This window comes from Asparagus officinalis, chromosome 7 (assembly GCF_001876935.1).
Source record: "Asparagus officinalis chromosome 7, Aspof.V1, whole genome shotgun sequence".
Lineage (NCBI taxonomy): Eukaryota > Viridiplantae > Streptophyta > Magnoliopsida > Asparagales > Asparagaceae > Asparagus > Asparagus officinalis.
Window position 1 is genome coordinate 144,838,667 of NC_033800.1, and position 17,166 is coordinate 144,855,832.

At 38.8% G+C, this 17,166-nt stretch overlaps 1 protein-coding gene across 2 annotated transcripts in view; it reads left to right on the forward strand.

The window, feature by feature from the left end:
* LOC109848708 (probable cyclic nucleotide-gated ion channel 20, chloroplastic) overlaps positions 2,630-17,166 on the forward strand; it is a 23,081-nt gene continuing 8,544 nt past the window's right edge. Inside the window, exons 1-8 of one of the 2 annotated variants that reach the window (XM_020418358.1) lie at positions 2,630-2,901; positions 2,996-3,037; positions 4,286-4,733; positions 5,239-5,427; positions 12,768-12,866; positions 13,677-13,814; positions 15,652-15,900; positions 16,715-16,978. In XM_020418358.1, the coding sequence (XP_020273947.1) occupies positions 4,299-4,733; positions 5,239-5,427; positions 12,768-12,866; positions 13,677-13,814; positions 15,652-15,900; positions 16,715-16,978 (1,374 nt within the window). In that variant the 5' untranslated portion in view covers positions 2,630-2,901; positions 2,996-3,037; positions 4,286-4,298. The remainder of the gene's footprint in view (positions 2,902-2,995; positions 3,038-4,285; positions 4,734-5,238; positions 5,428-12,767; positions 12,867-13,676; positions 13,815-15,651; positions 15,901-16,714; positions 16,979-17,166) is intronic. The other variant, XM_020418357.1, reaches the window with a different exon arrangement.

Consider the following 17,166-nt stretch of genomic DNA (forward strand, 5'->3'; position numbering starts at 1 on the left):
ATTTGTTTTGAGACTAGATTCTTTTCATATATAGTCTCTTGTAGAAACGACTATTTTTATTCCCGTGACTTTGCGTACATCCGGAGACATTCTATTTATATACATGCACTTGTTTCATTAAACTCTTATAAATCAATGATATGTGGGGGGCTTAAACTCAAATTTCTGAAAAGAGTGCTGCTACGGGAACCCAAAATATAGGACCAAATGAGGGGACAAGTGATGTGTCCCCTCCCTATTGCATAATAAGTTGGCCATGCCAACTCATTATGCAATAGGGAGGGGACACATCACCTGTCCCCTCCTTTGGTCCCATATTTTGGGTCCTTAAATCATTTTCCTTCTGAAAAATTGTAAGGAAAAACTTTGGGGTATCAAAAGTAGATATGAGCGAATCTTTAAATCACCAAAGTGCAATTAAACCATGAAAAGATTAATTAAAGAAACCAGTGTTTGAATAAAAAGCACACCAGCATCCAACATGCATGATTGCCTCGGATCTTCTAGCTTCTCATTTTATCACTCTTTTTTTATTCCTCTTGATCACTCATGATACAAACACACTTTGCTTCATGTTAGTTTGTAAATTTCTGAAAAAAACTTTTCCCAAAGATATTTCAAGTGCATAGGTGGCTAAAAGACACCTGGAATCTACAAGAAGAAATCAAATTCAACACTCTGCCAGAACCCAAGCGGGTACAAAACCAAATTAATTTTCGTGAAGAGCAAACTTTTTTTTTCACTTCCATTCAATAGTCCACCAAATTTACTATTTGCATAACACTACCCTCTTGATTTCCAATCATGCAAGCAATCATTTCACGTGAAATGATTTATTTGCATAACATAATAGTGTTCCTCCAAGTATTATGCGAGTAATCATTTCACGTGCGTCTCTCATGCTCACAAAATAATGCAGAAGCGATAATATCCACTCTTCACGGGTCTCTCATCGTTTTAATCGCTCTATCCTTCGAAGAAGGGCCCCACCAGTTATTTCAACCCGAAAATTTCACCACCAAACGCAATGATAACTCCCTCGTACCTTTGGGTCCCGCCTGAGTGTGTAAAAGAACAGGTCAAAAAAAAAAAAGCGAAATTTGAAGAGTTTTTCAGTATTGGTCCCTTATGCCCTGTTTGGATGGAGGGTAGAGAGGGGGAGGGGAAGAGAAATGCAGCTTTCACCTTGTTTGAGAGTTTTTTTAAGGAGGATAGAAAGGAGGAAGGAAGGGGAACAGAGGGTACAATTGTTTAGTTTTCTTTCCCCTCCGATTTGGGCGGTAGAGGAGGGTAAAGGAGGGTAAAGGGGTGTAATGACATTCTTACCCCCATCAAAACAAATAAAAGGACTGATGTGTTATTAGTATAAAATTATTTATGTAAATTTACATATATTTACTTCCTTTCACCTTCATTCACCTTACTCAACTCCCAAACAACATATTACAATTCCCTTCCCTTCCTTTCTCTTCCCTTCCCGTTGTTTACCTTTCCTTCCCTTCCCTTAGTAAACTCCCAAACACACCATTAGGCAAAGCTCACCAAAGATGTTTGGGCAAAGTTCATTACTGAAGATGTTTGGGTGAAGTTCGCTGCTAAAGGCATTTGGGTGAGATTCACCGAAAGTGTGGGTGACTTGGTCCACTTGGGTTGTTATGAGCGTAGTTTATCAGTTGGTGGAATTCATCTATAAGTTTAAATTTGACACAAAATTCAAGTCATTATTTGGCTGATTCATGATGCCTTTTGACTCGGCCCGAGGCGCACTTTGGGAGTCGACTCGCTCTTAATTTGGTCGAGTCGAGTTGAGATGAGCTATTTAATGAGGTTCGCTTATTTGATTAGGCGACCTACACTATAGGTTGTCAAATAAAAGGACTGATGTGTTATTAGTATAAAATTATTTATGTAAATTTACATATATTTACTTCCTTTCACCTTCATTCACCTTACTCAACTCCCAAACAACATATTACAATTTTCTTCCCTTCCCTTTCCTTCCCTTCCCTTTGTTTACCTTTCCTTCTATTCCCTTAGGAAACTCCCAAACACACCGAACTTTCATATTTTGGGATTAGTCGCTCAAATCATTGAAATTGCTACATGCTCCTCTAATTCTTATGAGCTATCTCAAATAGCCCGCCAGTTTTCGTTCGATATATGTACTCTGATTGGTTTAGTTATTAACCCGACAAGGTTAATTACAATTTTACCTTACTAAATTGTGTTCTCTTTCTCAATAAATGGCTAAGCCCCAAATTTTACAACAGGTTAAAGGAAACACATACGTGTTTTAATGTAACCTAAACATAAAGAGGTATATTTGGTATTTTGTAATAAAAAATAAGCGACGAGCAATACTCTCTTCAAAATATCATTCTTCTTTATAAACTGATCATCACTAACGAAAATAATATGCAGGGCAAGCGACATTAGGAGCGGCGACACCATTACAAATTAAATCCGGCGCGACGATCGGAGAGGGGCTAATTTGAGACGATCGTAAAAATTTGGGGACCTAGTGGCAATTTCAATTGTCTGAGGAACTAATTGGTAAAACGCTAAAAGATGGAAGGTACTAATAATAAATATCAAAAGAAAGTCATCATCGAGTCTACCATACCGTGGAAAAAACTGCCGCTTTCAGCATACTATTCTTCGCTTTTTGTCCAACAAACGGACTTTGGACTCCGTCACATTCTCATTCTTCTTCTTCTTCTTCCCTCGCGGTGCGGTCACCGCCCTCCTCACTCCGACGACCGACGAAAGCCTCCTTTTTTCGCGAGTCCCGTCCTCCGCCTGCCCCTGGAGCGGTGAACTTACCGCGCCCCTTAAAAACTCCCCCTCCGGCCTGAAGCCCTAGGCCATGTGAAACCTCTCATCCTCGCCAAGAAGTTCGCGGTACGTTTTCTTTCTTTCCTTATTCGGTGATTTTCGTTTATTGCGATTTTATGAGAAATAATTAGTAATGATGGCATCATCTTTTTTGTTGTAGTCTGCTGTTCAACTTGCTCGTAGGGGGAGCTGAATCGTCTAGGTTTTTTTTTTCGGGTCAATGTTGATTTGATGTTTGTTATAATTTTTCTTATTGAAATCTTATTAATGATATTTGAACTTTGCTAATTAAGTTAGTATGAAATTGTATCTTTGCTTTTTTTTTTCATGCTCAGTGCTTCTAGATTACGGAGATATTGGTAGTAGGGAGATGAGAGGAATATTTCTTGATGGAAATTAGCTTTATGCGATGTTCCTTATGCTTGGATGGAGATTCAAAAGTTAAATTAGGCACGCGCACGCACGCACGCACAAAAAAAAACTGTTTTTGAAGGCTAGCGTGCTGAAGTTGTACGACATACATTCTCAACTTAGCACCTTGTATCACAAACCTGATGGTAGAACTAAACTTTATATGAACAATGTGGCTCATTTGTGAAGTAGCAGTTTGGCTAAATGGCACTTAAACACCCCTATTGTTTCACCACCGGCCTCTACATTTGAGTACCCTAAGTTGTAGCATTTTAATATCCTAAGTTGTACAAAATTGTCATGGAAATATTCCTAGGAATATTTTCTGAAAATTTGCAGAAGTTATTAAAGTGCTACTTTCTTACAACTTAGGGTACTAAAGTGCCACTTTCTTACAACTGAGGGTATTAAAGTGCTACTTTTTACAACTTAGAACATTTAAGTGTAAATGTGATGAAATAGTAGGCTATTTAAGTGCCAGTTCTTTTTACAATTTAGCATATCAAAGTGCTATTTTTTTTGCAACTAAGGGTATCAAACTGCTACTTTTTACAACTTAAGATATTTTAGCGTAAATGTGGTGAAACATAAGGTATTTAAGTGCCATTTAGCCTGGTAGCTTTTATATATTTATTTATTTTTAGTTTTTGTTAGAGAGGCGATGGAATGAGAAGTATGTCAAGTCCCCACATTGCATTCGTTGGTTATTTGCTAGGAAACCTTTGGTAGAAATAGCTGCAATTAGCACAAGAGTTTGTTTTGTTTTGTTTGTAGCTAGAAAGCTCAAAGAGGAACCTCTGTGGAAACTCAGTAGGTAAGCATGCTTGGGCCAGGGTATGGTTTATAATTACCCTTCCTATGTTTATTTAACGTATACAGATATCCAGGGACTATGATTTTGGTTGTTCCGTGAAAATTTTGTAAGCATAATTTCTGACTTTCATATGTTTGAAGCTGGTTTAGATAAATCATGGATAGATTAAATGAATGAAAGGAGTTTTTTCTTTCTTTCCAATAGTTAACGCATTTGCTCTTGCAGGTTATTTTGTGAGATGGCTGACTCAGATAAGATCCCGATGCTTTCAGACAATTATGTTAAATCAAAAAAATATACTGCTAGGAGTGCATCAATGTCGTCACCAGTGAGTTCATCTTATGAAAGTGATGATGCTTTTATATCCCATACCGGTCCTCTGCGCGGTGAAAGATCCTCCCGTTTTATACCTATGAGTGGTCCTCTATTTATTGATCAGAAACCTGAGGGTGCGGGACCTCATCTTGGAAAACAACGTAGTAAACCATTTGTGATCGTGCCAGAAGAAATGGGTGAGAGTGGCTGGAAGGACAGTGGCAGTGTAGGAAAACATGAGCATTTATTGAAGTCAGGGCCACTGGGGTTATGCAATAACCCTGATTGCACAACTTGTCCTGCAACCTATAAAACCAAGCGGAGTACCTACAAAGGTTCACTTCATCTAGATGCTAAGGTGCTTCCTTACTTTCATTATCGTGTTACAGTTATTTGTACCATATGAATCTGACAAGCTATCTGATGCTTTTATCTTGTGATGAGGGAAGTACTCTATCGTTATTGGGTTAATCATATTATTGATATTTTTCCTCAGCTGACATATGGAAAATGCGTAAAATGCCTTGTGACTGCTGTCATACATATGCATATTAAATTTGAGGGTCATTTTCTAGTATGTAAATGCTTTATTTATTTTATTTTTTAACTTCATTGACTGGGTTTTCAGTTTTTATTTGGAATTTCTTGCTGCAGCTCTGGCTAGATCTTCTCACTTATTCATTTCCCGTGCATGATTGCTTATCGACAATGATTCTGTGTAAAACATTCTTTTTTACTGTTTCATATTTAATAATTATATCCCTGACCAGTCCTACTTCCTTTTAGGATATTATTGGAAGGTCTGAAGTTTTGACTTATATTTTTGCTCATGTTTGAAATGTTCCTTGCCATACTTTTTGCAGCTTCGTAACATTCTTTATGGGGACTCTGAAGGATGGAAAAGGAAGTTCATTGCATTTTTTAATTCATCTTTTCCTATAATGAATCCACATACCAAGGTTGTTCAGCAGTGGAACAAATTCTTTGTTATTTCTTGCTTGGTGGCAATTTTCATAGATCCATTATTTTTCTACTTATTTTCTGTACAAAAGGTATGCTTTCTCCTTTCTCAAATCTTTTTAAACAATACGACTTGATCCTATTTAATTCATCTTACTTTAATATTATTTCTCATTGCATAGTATGCTCTTACATTATCTTTATTTTTTCTTGTCATGAAGCTCCTTGAGATTGTTGTTCTTTTTAAATACGATCTAGTGAAGAATACATCACTTTCAAATATCAAATCATCCAGTTGACGTGAATTGTTAAATGATTAAATTCACTTCATTACATCTCTTTTCCAAAGTGGCTTGATGATGTTATGGAATGTCTTTCTTCTTGTGTTCTACACAACTCAGAACAATGGTCATAGCTAGTCTTTCTTAGATAGTCACCAGGTCCAAAAACTTAGTGGTCTGTTCTCTAGATAACTGTGAAACCCAACGATCAAACACAGGTGGCATTGGTGAAGGAGCAAGCTGCAAGTCTGATAAGCACCCTGTGGTTAAGCAGGCTTCAGAAATAGCAGTACTATCATTGGCCAGCAAGATGCAGGAACCTAAATGCCACCAATTGCTCATATCATATAAGGGCATTGTGGGGGGCTGCCCCTAGACCCTGGAGACCACTCTAGATTTCGGCATTGCCTACTGGTGTTTGCCTTGCGAGCTGCAAGGACACTAGACAGTTAATGTTGGGGAGTATGTCATGTGACTTGTATCCACATAGAATATGGTCTCTGTATGATGGTTTATAAACTCAAAGATTCACAGCTAGGCCTCTAGGTAGAGAAAGTGCTGGGATGGTTGGCCTCCTGGCTAGTCCCCATGAGGGGTGAGTTGTTGAAGTCAACGTAGTGGTCAGACTTCCTTTTACATCATCCATGCATTGGCTTGCATTTGTGAACCTTAAACCGATTATCATCTTTCCTATTTTATTTTATATTTCATCATCCAGTTAGGAAGTCATTGGGGAGTTATCTCTAAATGGTCACTTAGTATGATTGCACAACAGCTTACATTTGTATCCTATTTTATTTTGTAGACTTTTGGGTAAGAATTAGGGTTAGTTTCTCATAGAGAGGTACCCCTTTTATATAAGTGCACTTTTACAAATAGGTCCTTACAACATTGACTAATCACTATCTAAATAACTCAACACTCCCCCTCAAGATGGACGATAGATATCTATCATCCCCATCTTGTTACAAAAGATATCATACTCTCTAGAACCTAATCCTTTTGTTAAACAATCAGCTAACTGCTCTTCTGATTTCACATAGTTCAAAGTCAGAACTCCTCTATTCAGTTGCTCCTTGATAAAGAACCGATCGATCTCCACATGTTTGGTGCGATCATGCTGAACTGGATTGTTTGCAATATTAATCGCCGATTTGTTGTCACACCAAAGTTGTAAGGAGTCTCTTCTAAACAAGCGCAGCTCAGATAATATGTTTTTGACCCACATCAACTCGCACAGACCAACTGCCATAGCCCTGTACTCCGCCTCAGCTGTAGACCTAGCCACCATATCTTGCTTCTTGCTACACCAAGATACGAGATTGCCTCCAACAAATACACAGTAGTCTGTAGTGGACCTACGATCATCCATACAGCCTGCCCAATCAGCATCACAGTAGCCTTCAATTCTCAGATGTCCAAAACTTCTGAACCACAACCCCTTTCCTGGGCTTCCCTTAATATATCTAAGAATTCTGCGAACTGCTTCCATATGCTGCTCTCTGGGATCATGCATATATCTACTCACCACACTCACGGCATGAGTAATATCAGGTCTCGTATGGCATAGATATATAAGTCGTCCAACCAATCTTTGATATTGCTCTTTACTTGATTCTGCTCGATAGGAGTAGATGCAACTCTGCACCCCAACATCCCTGTCTCTGAGAGAAGATCCAGAACATACTTCCGCTGAGAAAGCACTATACCCTTTCGCGACCTTGCAATTTTAATTCCGAGAAAGTATTTCAACTGCCCCAGATCTTTAACTTCAAATTCCTCTCCTAATCTTTTCTTCAATCTTAGGATTTCTTCAACATCATCTCCAGTGATTACAATATCATCAACATAGACTGTCAGAATAGTGATACGAGTTTTGGAGTGCCTGTAAAACACAGTATGATCCCCATTACACTGCTTGTACCCCATACCGCAGACCGCCAACCTGAATCTGTCAAACCATGCCATCGGAGACTGTTTTAACCCATACAAAGACTTCTTCAACTTGCACACCTTCCCAGCTATTTGAGAAGTAGCGAAGCCTGGTGGAATCTCCATATACACCTCCTCTTGAAGATCTCCATGCAAAAAGGCATTCTTGACATCTAGCTGATGTAGTGGCCAATTGAAGTTGGCAGCACATGACACCAACACTCTAACAATGCTCATCTTTGCTACTGGAGCAAATGTCTCGTCATAGTCAATGCCATACGTTTGACTGTAGCCTTTAGCAACCAATCTGGCTTTGTATCTGTCGATCTTGCCCTCTGAAGTTTGCTTAACCGTATACACCCACTTACATCCGACAGCACGCTTCCCGGCTGGCAAATGTACCAGCTCTCATGTATCATTCTTCTTCAAGGCCCAAAGTTCCTCTTGCATGGCACTCAACCACTTAGGGTCTTGCTTAGCGACCTGCCAGTTGTTAGGTACAGGCACTGAATGTAATGATGCAATGAATGACTTATATGCAGGTGGAATGGATGCATATGAAATGTAATTTGCAATGTTAGTATCCTAACTACCAAACTTAGCTGGAGGTTTTCCAGCATTAACTCTGGGGGTTCTGCGGGGCAAGACGAGAGTATTAGAAGTATCAGGGAAGAACTCGTTACCTATCGACTCAGGTGGAGAAGTCACTGGAGAGGAGGGACTTGAGCCATCAACATTTGTGGGCACTGGCATAGGCACAGGAGGCGGCTCATGCTGTTGTTTCTGTCTCCTCGTGTATACTCTCAGCTCCCCCTGACCTTGACTGTCACCTCCTGAGTCGCCACCATTACTCGGCGATGTACCATCACTGCTCGGTAACTCAAGAGGACATGGAATCAACCCAACCACGACGTCATTCTCATTTTCATTCTCATTCCCCCCCTCTCTACTAGCATCAGTAGAGTCATCTCCAAACAAGGAACTCAACTCCGTCTTCTCCCCATAAAAAGGTTCAAACTCCCGAAAAGTCACATCCATACTGACAAACAACCTTCTTTCAGTGGGACACCAACACTTATATCCTTTTTGACTTGATGAGTAGCCAACAAAAATACATTTAACTGCTTGCGGATCCAGTTTACTCACCATCATTCTGTGATCCCTCACATAACATGTGCATCCAAATACTCTTGGTGGAACAACAAAAACATTCGAGCCCAAGAGCATCTCACATGGTGTCTTCATCCCTAACACTCTTGATGGCATCCTGTTGATCAAATAAGCTGATGTCATGACAGCCTCACTCCATAAAAACTTAGGCACATTCATTGTCAACATCAATGAGCGGGCCACTTCCAGTAGATGCCTGTTCTTACGTTCAGCTATCCCATTCTGAGCAGGGGTGTCTGGACATGTGGTTTGATGAATGATTCCCTGACTAGAGATGAAAGCGGCAAACTCCTTGTTGACATACTCAGTCTCATTATCTGTTCGGAGAATCTTCACCTGCACTCCAAACTGTGTCTTCACATAGGCCGAGAAGTCTTGAAAACATTTGTAAACCTCAGATTTCTGTTTCATCATGTATATCCAGACCTTACGTGAATAGCAATCAATAAAAGTAACAAACCATCTAAAACCACTAATAGAGGTAGTAGGACATGGTCCCCAAACATCAGAATGGACAAGTGCAAATGGTTCACAACTTCGAACACCAATCATTCTATAAGTAGAACGAGTATGTTTTCCAAGTTCACATGCATTACAAAATAACTCTTTTCTATCCACTTTCTTCATTAACTCAGGTTCTAATCTATTCAAACTCTCAAAAGATAAATGCCCTAACCGGTAATGTTCAAGCTCGCTTCTGCCTCTGGCCCTCCGCTAACAGCAGCAGCAATCATTGCAGTCTCCCTGTCCAAGTACCAAAGACCATCACGCTTGATGCCAGTCCCAATCCTCCTCCCAGTTTCCTTCTCCTGAAAGACACACAAATCCCGATCAAACAACCCGGTGCAATTTAATTGATCAATGAGAGAGCTAACTGAGAGTAAGTTAACTGGAAACGAAGGAACATGCAATACGGATGACAAGGTAAGAGATGAAGTGCAATGGACTGAGCCAGTACCTCTGATGGGTTGAGATGTCCCATCAGCAGTCTGAACTGTCTCGGGATGCATATGCTTACTAGGATAATATAATGCAAACTCACTAGATGTTCCCGTGACATGCCTAGATGCACCTGAGTCTATGATCCAATCAACATGAGTTTTAGTGGATGCAAGTGCCAGAACCTGTGTACCTTTGTTCGCATGAGCATAATCAATAAAGTTACCAAAGCATGTAGTTGTATCCAGATTCTGAGTGACTTGTCCCTTGTCCTTCGAACTCTCAGCCTGAAGCTTGAACAGACGTAGTTCCTCCAGCTCTGTTATTTTAGCTCCAGTCATCCCAATAGTAGCCTGAGACTCATCTGCCACAGCTAGGTGAGCAACTCCTCGGCCTCCACGTCCCCTGCCTCCTCGACCTGCACGGCCACCTCTCTGTCCTCTGCCTCCTCGGTTGCCACCAGTGTTACGGGGTTGAGGGCAATTGTAGCTGAGATGTCCTTTCTTTCCACAATTATAGCACTCTCTATCATCTCTGATGTGAGTATCCGGAACCACCAATGCCGAGCGGACAGCAGGTGAGGCCTCACCTATCATCACCTTCTGTCTGATCTCCTCTTGTTCCATCGATGCAATAGCCTCATCCAAAGAGGGAAGAGATGACAGATGGCACATTGCTGCCCTCCTCCCCTCAAACTTTGGATTCAGACCCTTAAGAAAACGAGCCACACGCCTGCGCTCAAGATATTGTCTCCCCAAAAGAACATCTGCCTGGTTTTGTAGCGATAATGGATCATAGTGATCCAAATCCGCCCATAAGTGACGTAGCTCTGCTGCATACTGATGGATTGTCTTCTCCCCTTGTGTGGTAGCATCAATCTTCTCCTCCACTTCCATCATCATCATCACACTCCCAGCTCCAGAGTACATCCCCTCCAATGTCCTTCAGACATCAGCTGCACTTGAGATAGACTCCACCATTCCAGCTATGGTTGAAGACACAGAAGTCAACAACCAAGAAACCACCAGAGAATTAGTATTACTCCATGTGTTCCACTCAACACTCGTCTTATTCTCCGGCTCAATGCATTCCCCCTTCACATACTTTTCAAGTCCTGTGATTCGAAGGTTCAGCAATGCCCTCCGAGACCAACTCAGATAGTTTCTTGTCCCCTCAAGCTTGATGTCATTCGGCAACAACTTTACCCTCTCCATTACTTGTGTCGACTCCGATGTGGTCACAACCGACCTACTGGAATTCTCCTCTAGTTTGGTCTGAAATACCCTGGCTACCCCCTCCAGGATCTCCTTCAATTCCTGACTAGTCACAGGTGTTCCCATTTTCACAGTTGACAACCCTTATCTCAAACCCATCATAGAAACAAGGTCAAACCCAACTCAACTACAAGTAAATATCTCCAGTCTCCACTCTGAAAAAATATCACTTAATCTTCAACTCAAACCAGTCTTAAAAGAAAATCAACAGGCCCAATCTCTTCTCAAGGAACACGTGCCAAACTTAGCTGGTCGGATAAATATGCAGGAAGCATCAAAAAAATGGTAGAGAAACAAACGACGGAGACTGGTCGCATCACTTTGACCTTGATCCCAACCTCTCTCTCCAAGTATCGAATCAACCAAACCAAAAAAACGCAGATGAGGCGACCCAAGAACGCGATACGAGAGTGACCCTGAGGATGCGATCGCGGCGATGAGGCGGAGGGAGGCGGCGGTAGGGGAGATCGGACGCCGGAGACAAGTCCGATCCTTGTTTTCGTCAGATCTTTGTCGGATCTCGTCGGATCCGAGGGGGGTTTCTTCGTCGTCTTGAGTCAGCGACAGCGGATCTCGTCGGGAACCGGTCGGCTCAGCGGCGGATCGTCGGGCTTCGTCAGCTTTCGTCGTCTTCGTCGTCTTGAGATCAGCAACAGCGGTTCTCCGTCGTCTTGAGATCCCGATCACGCCTAGCTCACGAGAAGGATTAGAGGCGAGAGACGCGGGTGACGCCGTCACATGGCTCTGATACCATGTAGACTTTTGGGTAAGAATTAGGGTTAGTTTCTCATAGAGAGGTACCCCTTTTATATAAGTGCACTCTTACAAATAGGTCCTTACAACATTGACTAATCACTATCTAAATAACTCAACATATTTATTGGATATGCTAGCAGCATCATATAATAACATCCATATGACACTTGATTGGTATTCAAGGTTCAAAAGTTGCAATTATCACTTCTTCATTTTCTGACTCCTTATCATTTACCTCACTAGTACAACTGCGTAAAAGATATTTGATTTTATAAAATATTAAGTCCATAATGCATAAGGTTCTTACAGTAAATATTTTGGCATTAAGTTTAGACCTTTGGAGATAGCTGAGCGGTCTTAGAAGGTGTGTAACGCATTCATTAATCAATTTTCATTATTAAATACATAGACGTAGGGGTATTTTTGGTAACTGTAAATTGTTGAGGAAGCAGCTAAAAGTATGCTATCTATCATAGCAATACACAAAGAACCATGTATTCGTGTGCTTTTGTGGCCCTTGTGAGGAGCATTGCTTCAAATGCTACTAATTTATTGGGAGCATTCCTTTCTATGCCTACTAATTTCAGGAATCACTATCTATTAAGCTGTACTTGTGGGGACATACATAACATGCTATTAATTTCTCTACCTATTGACCTGTACCCTGTGGAAAAGTTACTACGCTTCTATCGGAGATGATTGTATAAATGCCACTAAACTTGGTGTGATTCTTGTGGCATAAGTTCATACTGAATGTCATTTATAATTTTGATAGTAGGAATAAGCTTGTCTTCGTTTTAGTGATAAATTTTTAATTCCGTAGTTTTCTTTTATTGGATGACTTTTTTAGAATTTACAAAGTTCATTGTAGATATTATGAAAACATCTTCTTGTGTTCTTTTAATCATCTCTTTTTATTATCTGTAATCGTTAACACAGATTAGAATACTGAATATTTAACTTGAGCCTTGTGTTGTTTTCTGATCGTGGAGTTTATTAGTTTAAGATGAAATATTGGTACAAGAATTTTCGTTTGTTTCTATAGCAAACAACTTGACAGTTCTCATTTTTCTTGAGCAGTATAACAAATGCATAGTGTTGAACTGGTCCTTGGCAACATCAATTGCAGTTGTGAGAAGTGTGACTGATTTTATTTACTTACTGCACATATTTCTTCAGGTAAGATGCTGTTATATCATATATACACTTCACGTTGGAAGGGATCACTTGTTCACCATATATGACATTTTATTATGCCTTTAATGTCAGTAGTTAGTTTTTGAATGATTAAACATTACTCAGGATATGGTTATCTTGGTTGGGTGATAAAACCAAAAGAAGAATTCTCATTCAAGAAAGAATTGAACTTCAAGAAAATTACGTTGGAATGGTCTTGAGCTGTATTATAGTGCTACGTTTTGCACTTACCTAGAGGTCTCATTAGGTTTGTTACAGTTCCATAACATCATACTTTATGATCTTCTGTTCAGATCTAAAATTTTAAGGCACTTTATAATGGGTTGCAATTATGCCTTTTGAAATGCTAGACTCTTAAAGAATTTTCATTAACTAGATTCTGCAAGGAATATTTTCCTACTCTACTCTTACAACCTGAAACTGGACCTTTTGTTGTAGAAACTTAGAAATATCATGATTAAATAATGGGTTTTATGTTGATTTCAATTTAATAATTTTTATATGTTTTATATAAGTGATTTTATTTAATATATTTGTCTAAAAGTATTTGACTCTTTATGATCAGTTATTTGTTCCACCTACTCTTCCAATCATTGATAGTCTGTAATCCTTGAACATGTTAGTTTCTTCTATGCAATGATAAGTCCATCAGAACTTTATGCTGGTTTCAATTGACTTAAAAACTTGGAAAAGATGTTTGCTTTATTAGATAAAATGTGGTTTAAGTTTTGATTTATTTTAATTTGTAAAATATCACTTACATGATCAATGTAATTGATCCATCTGTTGCAGTTCAGGCTGGCTTATGTGGCTCCTGAATCTAGAGTTGTCGGCGCAGGTGCTTTAGTTGATCAGCCAAAGAAAATTGCTGTTCATTATCTTCGTGGTTATTTTCTACTTGATCTATTTGTTGTTCTGCCACTTCCTCAGGTAACAATTTCTTCTTGTGCCTTCCTCTAGCTAGCTGCAGGGGCTAGTCAACACAAACCATGTGCAGTTTGCCCCTGCTGCTCAGATTATGTTTCCTGTTTTTGGATTACTGCTTTGTTCTAGCCTTGTCTTAATGATGTTTCTTTGGATTGGAGAAAATGATCACGAAGATTCCTTCTGAAACTAATATGAAATTGCTAGCTCATGTCTTCTCTGAAGCTTAAGCTTTCTATATGTCTTTTTGTTCTATTATATTTCATATACCTCCAAGACTCAACTTATCTTCCATGAAAAGAAAGATAAATCGATTCATTTAAACAACTACTCTCAAGCCCATTATCATGATGTAAGACCTTTGAATTAATCTGACAGTTCAAATTGTTTGTATTTTGATGTCCATATGGCTTTGTGGATGGTGGTGATAGTATGTTCGAAAAAGATGTATTGATCTATTTAAACATCTAATCTCAACCCATCATTTTAAAGTAATATTACAATTTGAATTGTTTGTATTTTCTTTGTGTACATTGTATTCCTTTCTTTCAATAAATTCTCATGTCAACCAGTAGTAGAGCTGATAAGTTGTGATTTGTGAATAGAGGCATCTTTTGTTTGCAGTTCCAAATTCATCTGTGTTTCATTTATTGTCCCTTCACCATAAGGTATGTGAATAAATGGTTGGCAGATTATCTAATGGATGAATTATGCTAAGCTGGGTTACCTTTTTTATATGGTTTTTACCATATAACTTAAGTTCTGTTTTAAAAAATGCTAAATCAGTGATGATCACCTCCATATAGATCCTCCTTTTTTTGAAAAATTTCCAGAAAGCTACTAATAAAGGGGTTATGCAACTTTTTGAAATGAAATTGATTGCAGAACATTGTTGCAGATTCTCGCATGCTCATGGAAGGCCTGTTACAATATGATATGAAGTATTGTGTTTTACAAATATAACCGGATACTTCAGTTTGTTGTATTCGTTATATGATACTTCTGTCATTTTGCTCTTAATTTTGCATATAGTAGAAAACAACAGAGATTATTTCTGCCCGTGTCCATGTAAGCTGACCACTTCACCAAGAGTTTAAACTTAAGGTCTTGGGCCAATTGTTTCACAAAAAAAAAATCATTTGTAAAACAGCATGCTGGTTTACGGATGGAAGACAACATCATAATGACACGTGGAGGGAGTAATTTCTTTAAGATGAAGGGGACACTTGATTTTTTGTGCTGTGTGTGTCTTCATACTTTTCTTTTGGAGATTGGAGTGGGGTGGGGAACAATCTTAACCCAATTATCTGACCTGAGCCTGATCCAACTTGCCACAAAGTTACTGCTGTTTAGGATGCAACTCATTTGAGATTTTGATGTCAGTATAGTACTCCTTGGGTGCATGTACTCAACTACTTACCAAAGGTCATGCACTAATGTGTGGTGGCCACTAATTCTTCTCTTTATTGCAGACAATTAAACTGTCCTCAGTCAATTACTTTTTTCAATTGAAAATGCGAAGCTTATTTCTAATTGGCGCATCTCCAACATCACATGTGCACGACATTATTTTTATTCATGTGATTCTCTTTTGTGGGTTTTTGCTATTAAATTTTATATCAACAACTGAGCTGATTGATTCTTATTATTTTTGCTGTTTATGTCAAGTTGATATCAACTTAATGCTTTATTTTTGTTGAAGTTAAATATTGATTAATGCTTTTGGCGTGGACATTGTTTATAAAGGAACCAAAAGGAAGAATAAATATTTAGTAGATAATTATATTGACTATCTCTTAGTTTTGATCTATAAAATTTCTTTTTGCCTTTTGTCTTGGTGAAGGTCATGATATTGGCTGTCATACCAACTGCTTTTGGATCATCAGCAGCGAACTTTGCAAAAAGTCTATTACGTGCTACCGTTCTTCTCCAATATGTACCAAGAATTGTCAGATTTTTACCCTTGCTTGCTGGGCAGTCAGCAAGTGGCTTCATATTTGAGTCTGCATGGGCAAATTTTGTCATTAATCTTCTTATGTTTGTGTTGGCTGGGCACGTAGTAGGTTCATGCTGGTACCTTTTTGGTTTACAGGTAAGGAAGGGCTTTGAACATAACAAGGTGGCTAGTAAGTGCTATGTGCATATTAAGCATAATTCATTGCAAAATGCATGCATAATCATATAATAGAAAACAGAGATAAACTAGAATTGATCGTGGAGAAATTTGTATATTTGCTCAGCTAGGGTGGTGATTTAGATGAATAGTAAGCAGCGAAGATATTAAAATAGACCATGTGTGCAGACAAAGAGACAAGAGCAAAATTGGAAATATTGGGAGTTTGGAGTGGCAGTTCTGTATAGGGAGAGTGGTGGGGGATCTCTAGTAGCCATCCATAGAAAAACTAGCCTCTTCTGTTTTTTATTTTTTCTCCATTTTTTTCTTTCATTTTCATTTTTGCTTGCAAATTCTGACATTTAATTCAACTTTTTCATCATTTGAACATTCTCAAATTTTAGGATATGGTTGTCACCTAGTCGCTCATTGCTTATGTTAGACTGTTGGTGAAGTCCATTTAAGCGAACGTCAGTTTGTAAGTGATGCTGTTACCAAATGGTCATCTTGAATTAGTATCCGTATGCATGTCCTTAACCAATGGAACAGATCTTGATTTGAGGTTAGAAGAGCATGGTATCATTTTATGCAGTGACCAAAATTTTTATTGAATGCATATGATTTTAATGTCTTTTTTTTTACGCTACCCGTTTTCTTTCTTGAATCAATACTTCTAGTTAGCTTGTTTTATTTGTATAAAGTGCTATCCAAAAGGTGATCTATGGTTGAATGTTTCTTTTCCTTGTAACTCTGCCTTAAACAGTTAAACCTAACTCTATTTTCTTCTGTGTAGAGGGTAAATAAATGTCTACAAGACGCCTGTTCCATGTCAAATGTCTCATTTTGTAAGGAGTTTATAGACTGTGGAACCGGGGGTTATGATACCAGGTTTGAATCAACACATCATTGGGACGATTGGCGCAATGATAATTCTTCTACTAATTGCTTTGATATTGATGCTGGTTTTGACTATGGAATTTATGAACAAGCTGTTCTCTTAAGTACAAAACATAGCATCGTTACACGATATATATACTCTCTCTTTTGGGGTTTCCAGGTATTTCTCTTTTGCTATGGTAATGTTTTTACTTTTATAACTTATATTTAAAAAAAAAAACATGTTCCATTTGATCCTTTAGTTAAAATCAATTATTGTAGATAGTTATTTGGTCGTCTTGTGTACATATATGTCTTTAATAAAAGATAGCTTCATATGTGCTGATTGAGCACCAACACAGAATCAGA